This window comes from Taudactylus pleione, unplaced genomic scaffold (assembly GCF_031769625.1).
Source record: "Taudactylus pleione unplaced genomic scaffold, aTauple2 ptg003505l, whole genome shotgun sequence".
NCBI lineage: Eukaryota > Metazoa > Chordata > Amphibia > Anura > Myobatrachidae > Taudactylus > Taudactylus pleione.
The window spans coordinates 22,128-40,437 of NW_028287850.1; the positions used below are offsets into that span (position 1 = coordinate 22,128).

At 49.1% G+C, this 18,310-nt stretch overlaps 1 protein-coding gene across 2 annotated transcripts in view; it reads right to left on the bottom strand.

Annotated features, from left to right (window-relative positions):
* Window positions 1–1,998: 1,998 nt before the first annotated feature.
* The window catches only part of CUNH1orf141 (chromosome unknown C1orf141 homolog), a 75,565-nt gene continuing 59,253 nt past the window's right edge, over window positions 1,999–18,310 (bottom strand). For both annotated transcript variants that reach the window (XM_088466553.1, XM_088466551.1), the window contains 3 exons: window positions 7,323–7,440; window positions 5,774–5,885; window positions 1,999–3,226 (listed from right to left, as the gene is read on the bottom strand). In XM_088466553.1, the coding sequence (XP_088322679.1) occupies window positions 2,117–3,226; window positions 5,774–5,885; window positions 7,323–7,440 (1,340 nt within the window). In that variant the 3' untranslated portion in view covers window positions 1,999–2,116. The remainder of the gene's footprint in view (window positions 3,227–5,773; window positions 5,886–7,322; window positions 7,441–18,310) is intronic.

Below are 18,310 nucleotides of genomic sequence, written 5' to 3' on the forward strand. Positions count from 1 at the left end.
TTATGCTGTAAAGCTGTTAAATACATGATATCACTGTAAACCTGCCATAACCAGGATTGTTGTGCTGGAACAAAGGAATAATAATCAGGGACAGACAGAAGTACGGTGTCACTAATCTTGTTCCCTCTTTGTCTTGTAAATCGTCTGTCTAAATAAATACTCTGAAAACATGCGGATTGAAGGTTATTGACGGACACAGCAGGAACATCTCAGCCTAGAATGTCTGGTAATAGAGGACAAAAGCACTAACAGTAACCAGATAACACAGCATTCCATGCCCAGTATGACTGATGTCATCTGCAGCACAATGAGAGACAGTCACACCTGGACAGTGCATTGCAGATTAGTGCATGGTCGCTTTTGTGCACTTCATGCAGTTTGTTATTAGTATTACGCCTGATTCAGAGTATACGCTATGCCGATGTTTTCACAGTTGAGCGGTTATCACCTATCGGCTTATATGCATCAAAGTACATCACCGAAGATGCAAGCAGCAATATTTCATTTGCAGAGTGATTGATAGTTAAGGGCAGCTTTGGGAGGTAATGGGGTGTGCCGCCAAAACCGCAGTCGTGTCGAGACCATTTACAGACCTCGTCGCTGCCTGCTCCTGCAATCCCGTATGCCAAAACTGCAGGAGTGCCTCAGGTTGGTGGTTCAGCACCAAATCAAATTATTTATGGTCAATGTAATGTAAATATGTGGACAAACAGAAGCGCAAACCTGTCCAACCATATAACTGAGCCTAAAGATGACAGGTCAGCACAATTTACTGCACTTTACTACATGTTTTTCTAAATTTCTCAATAACAAACCTGCCTTAGGGGTGCTGTGAAATCGATGTTAATACTCTAGGGCACCGAGATTCAAAAAGGTTTGGGAACCACTGGCGAATGCACAAAACATGGCTCTAGCGTCTCAGTTCAGACGGCCAGGGAGTCGCTCAGGAGGCCGATTATTATCTGCGCACGTGGCCGCCTATTAGTACGGAGTTGCTTGGATTTGCGATGGCGTCTGTGGACGTCTCCATACAAATCCTGGCATCTGTGACATTAGCATATTTTTTTGCATAGCCTGTGTGTACTCATACGCAGCGTAGGCGGCATTAGCCTGAAACTCTTAATTCGGTCTACTATCCTTTGTTTATATAGCACCACAAAGGTTCTGTGTGTAGTACACAGTACATGGAAAATACAGCAATGTACTTAGGTGCTCATTCAGACCCGCTCGCAAGTTGCGCTCGCAGGCAAAAAGGGGCCAGATATTTAAATTAAGTGCTCGCACTGCGTCACCTAAGGACGCCCACTATGTTTAGCGAGCTACGACAAAGTGCACTCGCAAGTGTCTAAAGACGCCCCCTTGCCACTCGCAACACACGTCATCTCCGGGAAATGTAGGATTAATCGGGACCTTCGAGAGCCATCGGAGCTGCTCGCAGCCCTTGGGGTTGCCTTAAGCCGACGCAAGCACAGCGATCAGTGCGGGCAGAAATACATGCAGGTGACGTGTACAATGAGGCTACATTGCTAATTATGCACGCCCTTTAAACGCCGTTTTGGCGGCCAGACACGCCTGCGTTCGCACATCCACTCCCCCGTTCACAAGCACCTTCCCCTGTTACCACCCACAAACGGCGCTATCTGTCACTCAAAGCAGCGACCTGATAGTGGCTTACGAGCAACCAAAATCAGATCGCAACGAATGGCTTGCGCACGCGCACTGCGAATTATATGCATGTGCTGATGGGCGAAAATCGCTCAGAGCGAGCGATCGCGCCTTAGGGAGCGGGTCTGAATAAGGTCATTAGTACATTGCTGATCAATCAGGACAGTTACAGATAAGTTACCAAGTTTACAAGTACACATAATTATAATTATTAGAACGCATACACACATATACTCTATGTACCCTACAGTCTGAAATGCTTCGTCATTATAATTACACACACAAGAGTAGATTATACAACTTTATTTTGCAACGCATGCAAATTACTGCAAATATATGGATATATACTGTATGTATAAGCTTATCACACTTTTAGGTCTCTCGGTTTTGTGGCAATAAATTGATTGCTGGTATCTGACACAAATCTGAACAATTCAGGAGAAATTGTGACTTATTCTGAAACGTCTATCGGTGCTGTCGGGATGCTGATAACCGGGATTGCTGTGAGATGCGCTGGGATGGGAGAGCGTGTTCTTTCTCGATCATTGGAGTCATTCTTGGGGCTTTTCGTGTTTGGTGGCTCCGTGACCATCGGTGTAGCGGATGTACTTCTGACGTGATCTAACCCTACAACACTCTCACAACCTCCCTTCTCTGTTTCTTCTCCCGTACATCCTGTTGTTCTCTGACCCCCCAAATCTGTCCCTAGTGTGCCTACTTCAGCTGGCACAGACCCCCGCCTCCCGTTCCTGGATTCCAATGCCAAAGGCCTTGTTCTCAAGGGCACAGTACAATGTTGACAGTCCATTCCCGAAACTGGTCTCACCGTGACCTTCATGATCTCAGAAGTTATTGAGGCCGAACTGTTACTCTGTAGAGAACTAAGTTGACTTTCAGGCGACGATAACGGCTTTGAGATGGATATATACCTCCATTTTCGGATTTCCCCCACACTATTCAGCCTGGGGCTGTGTGATCTTGGGGCTCTCGGGCTGCCTGGACAAAATGACCTCGAAGCATGGTGTGACCTTGAATGTGTCGATTGCTCCTGGTCTCCTGCTTTCTTAGGATTCATTCCATTTATGATCGGCCCAACATGACTTGGCTCATCCTTCATCTCACCGGTAGGAATAGATCTCGCAGTTGGTTTCGCTTCCTGCAAAGAAGTTTTCCCATAACTTTGACATTTTACTTGTTCCTTGTTTGAAACTTTACTATCTGTGGCAAAGTCCACCTTCTGCTTTGTTCCATCCGCTGATAAAAAGTGAATAATGACTTTCACATTGTCAGACAATAAACCGTCATTGGCTTTGCTCTTCATTAAATTTGAAGTTTGTAATACGGGACGAATAGGTTTTATCGCGTGCTTGCCGTAGTCCATGTTGTTGTGCGGCACTGAACTTGTTCCCGTCTGACCCCTTGTATTACCTGCTGACCTTTGGCACCCGGAGGAGCGGTGTGAATTTGTTGTGAGCTTCCTCTGCACGCTGGGTGATGAGTTAAAGACAATAAACCTATTGTGACAGTTGCCGTAAGTCACCGGTCGTGCGTCACCCAATCTCTGCAAAACACAACAATCATTTGTTATGTGTTTAAATAATCATTAAGAAGCTTTTTTTTATTTAAAGTAGCCTATTTGAATAATATATATAAAAATAAAATCATGTAATTAATTCAGAAGTTATTCCTTTACCCCCTCCCCAAATGTATTGAAGATGTAAATTGCAATATAATAATTTTCTATATAAATTTATATTTAATATTGACAGCGCTGTAATAGGGTTTTTCAGCACTCTGTGCCGGGCACGCCCCCTGGAGCGCATGACATCATATGGAGGGGGCGGGGCCAGCAGCGTCAGGATTTACAGCACTGACCAGAGCATCCTCAGGGTCCTCCAGGGGGATGTAACAGCTGCAGTGTGCACGTCTGGAGTCCTCAGGATGCTCCAGGTGGCACTGCAGCTAGATTGTGACAGGAGGGTGCAGCTCAAGGCACCCTGCTAGCCAGATGCAGGGACCAGCACGTCAGCGCACACTCCTAGTTACGTCCCTATATATTGAAGTATTTTATATTGTGCAATCATCTTACCATACAGTTATATCGGTGATAAATAAACATTGCCATTCGCCGTAGGCGATACTCAAGTAATACGCCTCCACGTCACATAGATTCTTGCGACAGGGTCTGATTTTGCTAAAGTTAATAATTTTTTTTTAAATTTTTGCATTGGGATTTAAAGCAGCAATTTTATATTGCATTCACCCCTTAGAAATCTTTAATTTTGAACACTTCTGATTTTAAAGGAGTTATAAAACAAAAAGTGTAAAAATCGTATTTGCTGTTTTTCGGATCTGCCGATAGTCTCCGACAGCTGTAAAAGTCCCACAATGCTCTGGTTTCCACTTGGCCTGCAGAGCATTTGTCAGTGACATCAAGACCCACTTGGATTGTCAGAGACAGTGTTAGGGGCAGCGTCGCGCTGTGTGACCTATAGACATCAGGGCCCCGGTGGAATCGCCTTGATGGCAGATATAAGGAAAAATAAACTTTATTTCTTATTTCATTTCCTTAAACTCCACCCAAAGCTAATAAAATAATTCTTATTTACATTGCCACTAAAGCACACAGTGAGCTCCTCATACCCAAGAGGCTTAACATGCACAGCACACCTCCTAGTGCAAACACTGCAATAAACAGTAATAGCAACTTCCTAGAGTCTATAGGAGTGCCAAGGCCAGCGTCTGCGTTGGAAGATGGACGCGGTGGCGTTACGATGTTGCTTCTACAGACGCAGCACTCGGAGGCTGCCAGGAGGCGTCTTTTCTCCTCACAGTCCTCCTGCAGCATTAGCGCATTTTCACATCGCTGCTGCGTCCATGGACGCATCGGTGATGTGAACTGGGTCCATCTTTGATTCCAGACCACAGTCTGAAACGCAGTACCACTTATTGCCAGTGGGTGGACACAGAACTGTCTCATTCAAACCTCATATACTGTATGTATTATTTAAGTTTGTCTCTATTCCGTCACGCAGTGCAATTCATATATTAGTATATAAATGGACAGGTGTTTCTGTGTCAGAGGGCCTAATTCAGAGATGGATGTATTTGCAGAGCCGCGCACAAGCCGCTGTGCAAATCCATCCATTTCTGATGCAAATGCAGAAAGAGGTACCAGACGCCTCCTTGCTACATTTGCAATCCCAGCGCTGCGATCGTCGTCACGGGCTGTGATCACCATCGCTCCTTTGGTCAGGCTGTGGGAACTGAAGCTCTCCGCAGCCTGGCCGGTGCCTGGTCACGCAAAAAAACAGGAATCTGCGACCGCCGATGCAGACCCTGGCCTCGCCCCCCCATCCCCTGAAAACGGAGGCGCCATGTCCCTATTTACTGGAACGACGACCAGGCATGCCCTCGCTCCGCCCCCCAAACGCAGCAGCATGTCAATCATGCTGCGGGTAGGGGTCCTGCACGGACGCAGACCCCAAACCACTGGAGATGTGCATTCTTCCTCGGATGAACATACATCTCTGGATCAGGCCCCCGGAAGCGTGCAGCTTAGCTATATATTGAAGATGTACATTGACACATCGCTTAGAAGGCTTCCAGTAATGCGCTTCCGCAACAAGGCGCAACATTGGTCATAATGAAGAGTGTAAGGTGAGAGCAATAGAAGCCAGATTTCAGCTGGCGCAATGTGTAAGTCTTATACTTTTGTTGGGATGCACTTCGCAGCTTTAATTCAAATAGTATTTTAGCAGAAACAAATGACAGGTTTTATGGAAGTGCTCGGAGCTTGGGCTTCTCACGCGACCTTCATACTTCTGCACACAGAGGGTCTGAGACGGACGGATCCCTGCGCACGGACTCCAGCATGTTTGCGTCACTCTGTCCTACTCTAAGTCGGACGGATCTCCTCTGCTGCATCTGTCGTTCCGTGAAATGCAATGTCAACATCGGGGGGATCCGATATAATCAGAGCAGCTCCCCAACCCATCTACTTAACTAAACAATACGTGTATGCTGCGAAAAAAATCCCATTTTAGTGACAAGTAAATGCACCATTCATTCATGTGTAAAAGCCTCAGGCGAGGGAACACAGTATTACCCCGGGACGCGACGCCTCTGTCTTCTGTCTAACGGTTATTATTCTAACGTCAGATTTTTTCATCTCGTCCTCGATGCTCAAAGACACCATGGCCACTTTCTGGATCTGTTCTCTGTTAGGAAATAGGAGAGAATTGCACAATCCACCCATCGCTCTGACACAGGAGGAATAGGGCTCTATGCTGCAGATATTAAATACATTGCAGTTTTATCATTTATTTCTTAGATAGGTTCAAACAAAGTGAATGTGAAATAGAAACATTTAAATCAGGGAATATTTGATCTATGATGGTTACAGATCTGCTGACATCCCCCAGCGCCGACTGACTGCTCTCGTTTCCAATTGGGCCACTGACCTGGGTGATCACCCTATAGGATCACTGACTGATCACAGAGGGGCCCTTTGGTGCAATCAGCCGATTTATCAGCCCGCACCAGATCTGCATGTATGAATGGAAATGATCCAATCAATTCTGGGCATAATAATACGACACATGCACTGAAATGATTTCTGCTTCCAACACATCAACCTCAAGAACTGACTGTTCACTTGCTGCCTAATATATCCTAGCCCGTGACAGGTGCCATTGTAACGAGATGATCCATGTTATTCGCTTCGCCTGTCGGTGCTTTTAATGTGATGGGTGATGGATGTAGCAGGCAGAAGTCTCCAACAGGGCAGTTATTAGGGACGTGCGAGCGCAGTGGCGGTTCTAGACACGGGCTAGTAGGACTGTCATCCAGAACGCAGCCCTGCCTGAACTTACAGCCGGCTCTGGCGGAAAACTCCGCCCCCCAACCTATCGCTGGCGTTATTGGGTAACTGCTATGGGGTAGAGAAGGGGCGTGGCAGTGCTATACGGCGCTGGGCACAGGGAAGCCTAGCGCCGGAACTGTGTGAGCGTTACAGTCACGAAGAGCTCAGGGCTCTGTGGGCAGCACCGTCTCTGCCCCGCGGCCCCTACATCAGGCTAGCAGGGTATCCGGACCGGCACCCAAAGCGTCCTTTGGATGTTCCAGGCATGCACCATGCAGCCTCTACAGTTGCCTGGGGCATCCTGAGGCAGCTCTGAGCAGCACTGTACTTCCCGGAGCTAGTGGCCCTGCCTCCTTGGCGTGACATCATGGTGTCATGTGATCAGGAGGCAGGGCTGGCGCAGGGCGCACTGCCACCATGTTATGGCACTGGTCTCTGGTAGCAGGATTTGGAGGGCAGAAGAATGCCGGAAATGGATTAATAAGTAACATATATCTTTTTATAGAATCATTTACTGCTCTCTATTCCAGGCAGATGATAGTGCGGAAATATTTATGATGCGGTTATTTTGCTTGGCAACAAACAACGAACGAACTACAGGGATGATGGCCTCCTCCTAACTGAACGAGTGCATCAAAATGTACAGGCACGCCCCCTGCTGGATCTGGCTGGGATTTATTTCATTGATGATGCTGATAATCATTATTCTGTTCGTTTGACACAAACCTCCCTTGTTTTCAGGGCCATGGTTTAGAGAGAAATGCCGGGAGGTAGTCACATACAACCATATTACCTGGAGGGATTTTTATCCTCTGTGATGCTGTTGTCACCGCCACATTTAGATTTATTGGACAACGTCGGAGTCCCACCAGCTCTTATATCATCCTGTCTTGGGGGTTGATGTGAATTGTCTGTTGAAGTCAAATGAAACTGATAATAAGAATGAATCAAAAAGTAAGATAAAGTTATTGACAAGTCCGAGGCTACATGCAAAATAAAAATATGAGATATGGTAAGAACTTACCCTTGTTATCTCTATTTCTACGAAGTCCATAGGGTTCCACAGGATACCTTGGGGTATAGGTGTAACGTCAGTCATCGGGCAAGAAAGAGTTAAGCTTTCAGCCTCCCAGGATGCACTAGGTCCCCCTCCTATACCCCGCCCCCGAGCCAAGGCATCTCAGTTAGTTACCAAGCCATAGGCCGGAGGAGGAGAAGGAAGAGAGAGAACAAAGATCTGGACACATACAAGAATCACATTCTCACCAGAGGGAGACGGAAAACCGGTGACCAGAGCAAAGCCCATCTGCAGCACAGGTGCAACAGGGCGGGAGTCCTGTGGAACCCTATGGACTTCGTAGAAATAGAGATAACAAGGGTAAGTTCTTACCATATCTCATATTTTCTACTTCAGGGTCCATAGGGTATCCACAGGATACCTTGGGGATGTCCCAAAGCAGTATCCTTTAAGGGTGGGGACGCTCCTGTGCAGAAAGGAGAATCCGCCGCCCGAAGGAAGCATCCTGAGAGGCGAAGGTGTCAAACCTGTAATACCTCACGAAGGTATGGACAGAGGACCACGCAGCAGCCTTGCAGATCTGGACTGCAGAGGCACCACGTCGAGCTGCCCACGAAGGACCCACAGACCTAGTGGAATGAGCCTTCACAGAAGCAGGAACCGGCAGGCCTTCATGAAGATAAGCTTCAGAAATAGCCATACGGATCCAGGCTGCCAAAGTTTGCTTTGAAGCAGGCCAACCCTTTTTACGGAAGCCATAGAGGACAAACAAAGCGTCCGACTTCCTAAACGAAGAAGTGCGGTCAACATAAGTCCTTAAGGCCCGCACAACATCCAAAGAGGCCTCACCCACGGAAAGACCCGGTGAGTTAAAGGCCGGAACAACGATTTCCTCGTTAACATGAAACTGGGAAACAACTTTGGGAAGAAACTCGGGCCGAGTGCGGAGCACTGCTCTGTTCCCATGAAAAACCAAGAAAGGGGGTCTACAAGAAAGAGCCCCTAACTCAGAAACACGTCTGGCCGAAGCAATAGCCAGAAGGAAAACAGTCTTAGCTGTTAGCCATTTAAGATCCACTGAGCCCAGTGGTTCAAACGGCGGTCCTTGGAGAGCCCTCAGGACCACAGCCAAATCCCAAGGCGCCACAGGTGGAACAAAGGGCGGCTGAATGTGGACAACACCTTGCATAAAGGTGCGCACATCCGGGATTGTAGCAATCCTACGGTGAAACCAGACAGACAGGGCCGAAACCTGTACCTTCAAAGAAGCAAGGCGAAGCCCATGATCTAGTCCCGCTTGTAGGAAGGCGAGAATCCGAGACAGACGAAACTCCCGCGGTGCATAACCTCTCGGTCGACACCACTGGAAGAACGTATGCCACACGCGATGGTATATCCTCGCGGAAGACGGTTTCCGAGCTCGCAACATGGTACGCACCACAGAGCTGGACAACCCCCGGGACCTCAGCATGGCCGTCTCAACAGCCACGCCGTCAAAGACAGCCGAGTCAGGTCCGGGTGAAGACAAGGACCCTGAGACAGAAGGTCCGGTCGTAGCGGCAACCGCAGAGGACTGACCACGGACAGACCCTGAAGGTCTGAGAACCAGTGCCGTCTGGGCCACGCGGGAGCTATCAACAGGAGCGTCCCTCCTTCCTGTTTGAATTTCCGGATTACCCGTGGAAGAAGGGAGACCGGAGGGAACAGGTATGCGAACCGGAACGTCCACCGGACGGACAGAGCATCCACCAGAGACGCCCCTTCGTCTCTTGTGCGAGACCCGTACACCGGCAACTTGTTGTTGTGCCGGGACGCCATGAGGTTGATCTCTGGAAGACCCCACCTGTCCACCAGCAGTTGAAAAACGTCCGGGTGCAGGGACCATTCCCCCGGATGAACGTCCTGGCGACTTAGAAAGTCCGCCTCCCAATTTAGCACTCCCGGGACGAAGACCGCTGATATGGCCGGAAGATTGCGCTCCGCCCAAACCAGGATCCGAGAGACCTCTACGAGAGCCGCCCGACTGCGGGTTCCTCCTTGCCTGTTTATGTAGGCCACGGTGGTAGCGTTGTCCGACTGGACCTGTACCGGGTGACCCTGGAGAAACCGATGTGCCTGCTGGAGAGCATTGAAGACCGCACGGATTTCCAAGATATTTATGGGAAGCTCCGCTTCTGTCGGCGTCCACCTGCCCTGGAACAAGTGTGGACCCAAAACCGCTCCCCAGCCCCGAAGACTGGCGTCCGTTGTCAACAGGACCCAATTTGGAACCCAGAACGGACGTCCCTTGTTGAGGTGGGTCGTCTGTAACCGCCAAGCAAGGGACAGGCGAACTTCCGGGGTGAGCACAATCGTCTGGGACTTCAGAGACTGAGGCAGCCCTTTCCACTTGGACATGATCAGGTGCTGCAGAGGTCTGGAGTGAAACTGGGCGTATTCCACCATGTCGAACACCGACACCATGGAGCCCAGTAACCTCATCGCCGAGTGTAGGGACACCCGGCGGCTGTGCAGATAACTGCGCACCCTTGACTGTAAAGCAGAGATCTTGTCCTCCGTCACGAAGATCCTTTGCTGTCCCGAGTCCAATAAGGCTCCAAGATGCAGAATCCTCCGAGACGGGATTAGAGTGGACGTCTGCCAGTTGATTAGCCAGCCGTGCCGTTGCAGCAGTGCAATGGTCAGGTCCAAGTGGCGTAACAGGAGCTCTGGAGATCCTGCCACCAATAACAGGTCGTCCAAGTACGGCAACATGCGGACTCCCTGCAGCCGCAGAGAAGCCGCCATGACCACCATCACCTTGGTGAAAACCCGTGGTGCTGTCGCCAGGCCAAAAGGTAACGCCCATAACTGGAAGTGGTCGCTTCGGATTACAAACCTGAGGAACTGTTGATGGCGCAAAAGAATAGGGACATGCAGGTAAGCGTCCTGTATGTCCAATGACACCATGTAGTCCCCAGGTTCCAGCGCCAGAATGATGGACTGTAGGGTCTCCATCCGAAACTTCGGTACCCGCAAAGACCTGTTGAGTGCTTTGAGGTTGAGAATCGGACGATACGACCCATTGGGTTTCTGTACCAAAAAAAGATTTGAATAGAAACCCTGGCCCCTCTGGGAGAATGGAACAGGCACTATAACTCCAGCCTGGAGCATAGTGTGCAATACCTTCCGCAGCTCCGTAGCCTTGTTCCGGTCTGATGGTAGACCCGTGGTGAAGAATCGAGCCGGGGGTCTGTGCCGGAAGGAGAGGGCGTACCCGTGGGAGACCACCTCCAGAACCCAAGTGTCTGTCGTAGTGGTCGACCAACACTGGGCGAACTGCAGCAGGCGGCCTCCCACCCTGGGATCCCCCAAAGGGAGGCCCGGACCGTCAGGCCGCAGGCTTGTCATCTGGCTTGGGGGCCGGACGTCTGGTACTCCATGTCTGCTTCCGGGGCTTGACCGATTTAATAGGGCCAGCCTGTCGAGGAAACGACTGTGGTTTGGGCCTGCCCTGGGCCCTAGATGACCGAAAGGACGATGGTCCAGAACCAGAAGGAGCAGCGGCCGACGGGAGACAAGCCGATTTGGCTGCCGCCAGCGTGGCCACAATCTTATCCAGATCCGGACCGAAGAGAACTTCTCCAGTAAACGGCAACGCCTCCAGACCCTTTTTGGAATCTGCGTCCGCCTTCCAGGATCGACGGTGGTGCGACGAGCAGCTACCGCTGCTGAAGAAATCCTAGACACCAGAGTACTAATGTCTGGGGCCGCCTCGTTGATGTAGGTGGCCGAATCACGGAGATTGCCAATCAACTCTGCCTGTTCGGCCGGACAGTCGGAATCAAAAGAAGCCTCTAATGAATCCGCCAAGCGCTCAATCGCTCTGGCAACCCAGCAAATGGCCATAGCCGGCTGTGCTGCCCCCCCCGCAAGGGAATAAGCGGACTTCAGGCAGATCTCCACCTTGCGGTCCGTAGCATCCTTAAGGGAGGACATGGATGGCATCGGCAATGTGGCACTACGGACAAGACGGGTCACATGAGAATCCACCTGTGGAGGGGATTCCCACTTTGCAAAATAATTATCCGCGAACGGATAAGCCACCGCCAGACGTCTCTGCGGCTGGTATCTTTTGCCAGGCTGTTTCCACGCCTCCTCTAAATGGTCCACCAACTGACCCGAAAGAGGAAAGACTGTGGCATCGCCCTTCACATCTTTGAAAAAGGCATACTTAGACTTAGCCGCTGGGGGAACTTCGTCCTCAATCACCAAGGCTGTGCGGACCGCCCGAATAAGTCCAAGAATATATACTTTGGACTTAGCATCAGCGTCCTTAGCATGGAGAGGTTCCTGATCGTAAGAATCCAGAATCTCCCCATCATCAGACGTCCCCTCGTCATCCTCATAAGGAGCCGACAGAGACGCCACCGGCCGTTTATGCGGCCGCATCACAGACTCCCCTTGCAACACATCCGACAAGTGCTGTACAGAACTCGTCAGGGAGTTAACGCACGCTGGCTCCTGAGAAACCGGGAGCGGGGAAATAGGGAGACTGTGGGGTACCACCAATTGTCGTGGGAAACCCTGCATGGGTGACGACACCACTGACTGCTGGGACAAACCCATCGGTGTTAACGCGGGCTGCGGAGCTAACTGGCCCACTAAGGCTGTAAGCGCTTGAGATAAACAAGCCCAGGGCGGCTCCTGTACCGATGCAGTAACCGTAAGAGGCCGCGCCATAGAAAAACACTGCCGGCAGAGGCCCTCCGCGCTACCCTCCCCCTCCACTAACGGTACTTTACACGTAGTACACTGTAGCCGGAGGGGAAAATCACTTTCAGACATGATGGCACCACGTATGTGACCCCTCTCACCAATTATATATTTAAGAGGCGAGAGACCACCCTGCAGCACCGCACCGCAAGGGCTTAGCAGAAAAAACAGGGACAGTATAAAGCTGACAGTTTAGAAAAAAAGTTACAGGCAGCAGCGCTAGCACAGTCACATACAATGCAGAGAAATAACAATTCCTGCACTAACAGCGCTGATCACTCAACTACACAGACACAAGGCCTGGTAGGACACAGCGCTGCATACACAGACCTGACCACAGCGGAGGAGAGGTATGCGGGGGGACCCAGACCATGATGCTTCCAATGCAGGCTTCCAGCAGCGTTCACCATGCTTCAGAAAAGATGGCCACCGAGGAGCAGAGAGAAGGCTGGCCTGGGGGAGGAGCGCTGACACAGGGCCAGTCAGCACAGTGCAGAGAGGGCTGTGTGCAGCGGGGGAGGCGCCGGCTGTGAGACAGGGAAGGCGCGCTCCCCTGGCATGCATTTAACCCCTGGGACGCCGCAGCGCTACCGCTCTGCTGCGGTCCGCTGTCCCAGGGGGTAGTGGAAGCGCAGGTTGGTCGCCTGGCTCCACGCTGCAGCCAGTCCCCAGGGAGCCCCCTGCCTGGGGACTTAGGACCGTGTGATCAGCGGGGACCCCCCGCGGGACCCCGCTGCTTACCTCTGTCCCCCTTGAATCCGGCCATGGTCCGGAACATCTGGGGTCACCGCTATCTGTGACCCCAGATGTCCACCAGCATCCCCGGATCAGTACCGGCGTTCTGGTACCGGCGGGGTGTAGGGAAGACAACATGGACGTCAGGACTGACTGTCCATGCTGTTCATCCAGATGTGCAGCCACAGCTGCATGAAGAAAAAGCTTCAGGGGCTCTTCTAAGCCCCCCTCTAGCAGGTGCCTCCGACTACGGCCGGGCACCAAACGAAACTGAGATGCCTTGGCTCGGGGGCGGGGTATAGGAGGGGGACCTAGTGCATCCTGGGAGGCTGAAAGCTTAACTCTTTGGTGCCCGATGACTGACGTCACACCTATACCCCAAGGTATCCTGTGGATACCCTATGGACCCTGAAGTAGAAAAGTTATTTTTTTCTCGCTGTAATACCCATTTGTCATATAAACATTGCAACATAAATGCATGAAAACACACCACATAAATATAATATGCACATAGAATTATACATTGTTACTTTATTAGAGGGTCAGTGTCTGGGTCTCTAATGGCTGTCCAAGCCCTTGTGGGGGTGTGGTCTCCCCCGTGTGATAACTGGCCACACCCCTGAAGCATGTGCCTCTACCACTGTATTGCTGTCTCATGAGTGTTTGCAGGGGGCAGACAATGCTTGCAGCTTGTCGTTGCTTGAATGCTGCAGCCTGAAAACTACATGGAGGTTCCATATGCAAACGCTCGTCACCAGGCTGCCTGTCCCAGCTTCTTGCTCCTCTTAAGGGAGCCTCAGTTGTAAAGAGGAAGTCAGGTGCAGAACAGCAAAGCGCCCAGAAGCAATGTAATGTCATTCATATGCGCATAGACCGAACTGTCACGCTGGGAGGTGGGTCTTTGAAAGCTGAGGCCTGAGGCTGCGGGAGGAAACTAAGGCGAGGGGCCTGGATGTACGATCTCCGCATCCATGGGTCTTGGTCGTTGGCGAGACCTAGTCAAAGGTGCGGAAGCTAACCCACAAGGTGGTGTTCGCCAGTGATCCCTCCAATCGGGATGTGAGCTTGAGCTGCACCCCGTGAGAAGGTCGCGGTCCTTTGACTAGGTGACCAAAGCCCGCGGGAAAAGGAGAGACGAACACTCGTGGCCCAATGGGTCGGTGCCAGTAAGAGGCACGTAGGGACTGGGGTGGAACCCCGATTTCGGGATACTGTACTTGAGGTACAAGAGAGTGTGCACTGCGGACACACTCTACCACGTTGCCGGTCAGAAGGAGTGCACCATGGTGTAATACTGTAAAACGTAGGTAGGAACCACGGGGTCCAGTAACAAGGAGGGTAGTGGTATTGGGATCGGCCAGAGATGATAACACTGGAGAGGTGGATACATTTAAGTATACTCAGGCTGTGATGGTAAAGCACTGGTGAAATAGATAGTATACTGCACACAGGCGAGGGTAGTAACGCACTGGTGAAATGGAGGTATACTGCACACAGGCGAGGTGGTAACGCACTGATGAGATGAATGATATAGCTGCACACAGGCTGAGATGGTAAGCACTGGTGAGATGGATGATATAGCTGCACACAGGCTGAGGTGGTAAAGCACTGATGAGATGAATGATATAGCTGCACACAGGCTGAGATGGTAAAGCACTGGTGAGATGGACGATATAGCTGCACACAGGCTGAGGTGGTAAAGCACTGGTGAGATGGACGATATAGCTGCACACAGGCTGAGGTGGTAAAGCACTGGTGAGAAGGATGATATAGCTGCACACAGGCTGAGGTGGTAAAGCACTGATGAGATGAATGATATAGCTGCACACAGGCTGAGGTGGTAAAGCATTGATGAGATGAATGATATAACTGCACACAGGCTGAGGTGGTAAAGCACTGATGAGATGGATGATATAGCTGCACACACGCTGAGATGGTAAAGCACTGGTGAGATGGATGATATAGCTGCACACAGGCTGAGGTGGTAAAGCACTGATGAGATGAATGATATAGCTGCACACAGGCTGAGGTGGTAAAGCACTGATGAGATGGATGATATAGCTGCACACAGGCTGAGGTGGTAAAGCACTGGTGAGATGGATGATATAGCTGCACACAGGCTGAGGTGGTAAAGCACTGGTGAGATGGACGATATAGCTGCACACAGGCTGAGGTGGTAAAGCACTGGTGAGATGGACGATATAGCTGCACACAGGCTGAGATGGTAAAGCACTGGTGAGATGGATGATATAACTGCACACAGGCTGAGGTGGTAAAGCACTGATGAGATGAATGATATAGCTGCACACAGGCTGAGGTGGTAAAGCACTGATGAGATGAATGATATAGCTGCACACAGGCTGAGATGGTAAAGCACTGATGAGATGAATGATATAGCTGTACACAGGCTGAGATGGTAAAGCACTGATGAGATGAATGGTATAGCTGCACACAGGCTGAGGTGGTAAAGCACTGATGAGATGAATGATATAGCTGCACACAGGCTGAGGTGGTAAAGCACTGATGAGATGGACGATATAGCTGCACACAGACTGAGGTGGTAAAGCACTGGTGAGATGGATGATATAGCTGCACACAGACTGAGGTGGTAAAGCACTGGTGAGATGGACGATATAGCTGCACACAGGCTAAGGTGGTAAAGCACTGATGAGATGGACGATATAGCTGCACACAGGCTGAGGTGGTAAAGCACTGGTGAGATGAATGATATAGCTGCACACAGGCTGAGGTGGTAACGTACTGGTGAGATGAATGATATAGCTGCACACAGGCTGAGATGGTAAAGCACTGATGAGATGAATGATATAGCTGCACACAGGCTGAGATGGTAAAGCACTGATGAGATGAATGATATAGCTGCACACAGGCTGAGGTGGTAAAGCACTGGTGAGATGAATGCTATAGCTGTACACAGGCTGAGGTGGTAAAGCACTGATGAGATGAACGATATAGCTGCACACAGGCTGAGATGGTAAAGCACTGGTGAGATGAACGATATAGCTGCACACAGGCTGAGATGGTAAAGCACTGGTGAGATGAATGATATAGCTGCACACAGGCTGAGATGGTAAAGCACTGATGAGATGAATGATATAGCTGCACACAGGCTGAGATGGTAAAGCACTGATGAGATGAATGATATAGCTGCACACAGGCTGAGATGGTAAAGCACTGATGAGATGAATGATATAGCTGCACACAGGCTGAGGTGGTAAAGCACTGGTGAGATGAATGCTATAGCTGTACACAGGCTGAGGTGGTAAAGCACTGATGAGATGAACGATATAGCTGCACACAGGCTGAGATGGTAAAGCACTGGTGAGATGAACGATATAGCTGCACACAGGCTGAGATGGTAAAGCACTGGTGAGATGGATGATATAGCTGCACACAGGCTGAGGTGGTAAAGCACTGGTGAGATGAATGATATAGCTGCACACAGGCTGAGGTGGTAAAGCACTGGTGAGATGAATGATATAGCTGTACACAGGCTGAGGTGTGGGATCCAATATTACCACTCTGTGAAGTTTTCATCCAAATCCATCCAATGGAAGGTTCAGAACAGGCTCCTCGAGTCAAACTTCTGCCCAGCGTACACCAAGAGGGTGACGTTTTCATCCAAATTATGAGATGTCGTCCAAATCCATCCAGTGGAAGTCCCAGAACAGGCTCCCTGGGACAAAGTTCTGCCTGGTGCACTATGCCATAAGGTCGAACAGGGACCCCCACCACTCCATTAGGCATCCCAGACCAACTGCCACCCCTCTGTGATTCATCCAGTGTTAGGTTAAAAATAGGCTCCCAGGGTCAAAGTTCTGAACAGGGTACACCAATGAGAGATCCGACCGGGAACCATCCTTTATGCTAGATGACAACGCAGTAGATTAAGGAAGGTGTGGAACTTTGAGTCTATCCCCCCCTTCCACAGAAGTGTAACAATTAAAGAAGGACTATTAGTCATTAATCATTATAAGGCAGAATTAGTCATTTGTCATCATTATTATTATTCACCAGTTGATCAAAGTTATTAATCAGCATTATTATATGTCACTCGTCAGTATAAGACATTAGTCAGTATTATTATAAGTCACTAGTCAGCCAGACAATAATAGTCATTAGTCAGTATTAGTCATTAGACAGTGTTATTGACTAGTCAATATTAGTCATAAGACAGTATAAGTCATTAGTCAGTATTAGTCATTAGACAGTTAGTATTAGTCAGTAGTCCGTATTAGGGCGGGATGTACTAAGGGCAAAAAATCCAATTTTCGAGGGTCTTACTGCATTTCTCATATGTACTAAGCACCAGAATGCGCTTCTTCCCGGTGGGTAACTCCATCTTTAGATATTATCGCCGGTATGAGAATGGGCAGTATGTACGGAATTGCGGATGCGATGCTTAGTACATCCCACTCTAAGTCATTAGCAGTGCTTTTCTTAAGCAGGAACAAGCAGGAACTCAGTTACTGAACCTCTCATTAACTATGGCGTAATGTCCTGGGCCAATTATAAAATTGTTTTCTATAGGTCCACTCCACTCCAGTAGCTCCACCCACAGTTCCTGGACCTATTTTTCCAGAAAAATAGTCATTAGATGATATCAGTATTAGTCACTAGTCAGTATTAGTCTTTTAGACAGTATTAGTATTAGTCACTAGTCAGTATTAGTATTAGTCACTTGTCAGTATTAGTCATCAGATGCTATTAGTATTAGTCACTAGTCAGTATTAGTCATTAGATGATAGTATTAGTCACTAGTCAGTATTAGTCTTTTACACAGTATTAGTCACTAGTCAGTATTAGTCATCAGATGCTATTAGTATTAGTCACTAGTCAGTATTAGTCATTAGATAACATAAGTTTTAGTCATTAGTCAGTATTAGTCATTAGATGATAGTATTAGTCACTAGTCTGTATTAGTTATTTAGACAGTATTAGTATTAGTCACTAGTCAGTATTAGTCATTAGATAACATAAGTTTTAGTCATTAGTCAGTATTAGTCATTAGATGATAGTATTAGTCACTAGTCAGTATTAGTCATTAGATGATAGTATTAGTCACTAGTCAGTATTAGCCATCAGATGCTATTAGTATTAGTCACTAGTCAGTATTAGACTTTTACACAGTATTAGTCACTAGTCAGTATTAGTCATCAGATGCTATTAGTATTAGTCACTAGTCAGTATTAGTCATTAGATGATAGTATTAGTCATTAGATGATAGTATTAGTCACTAGTCAGTATTAGTCATC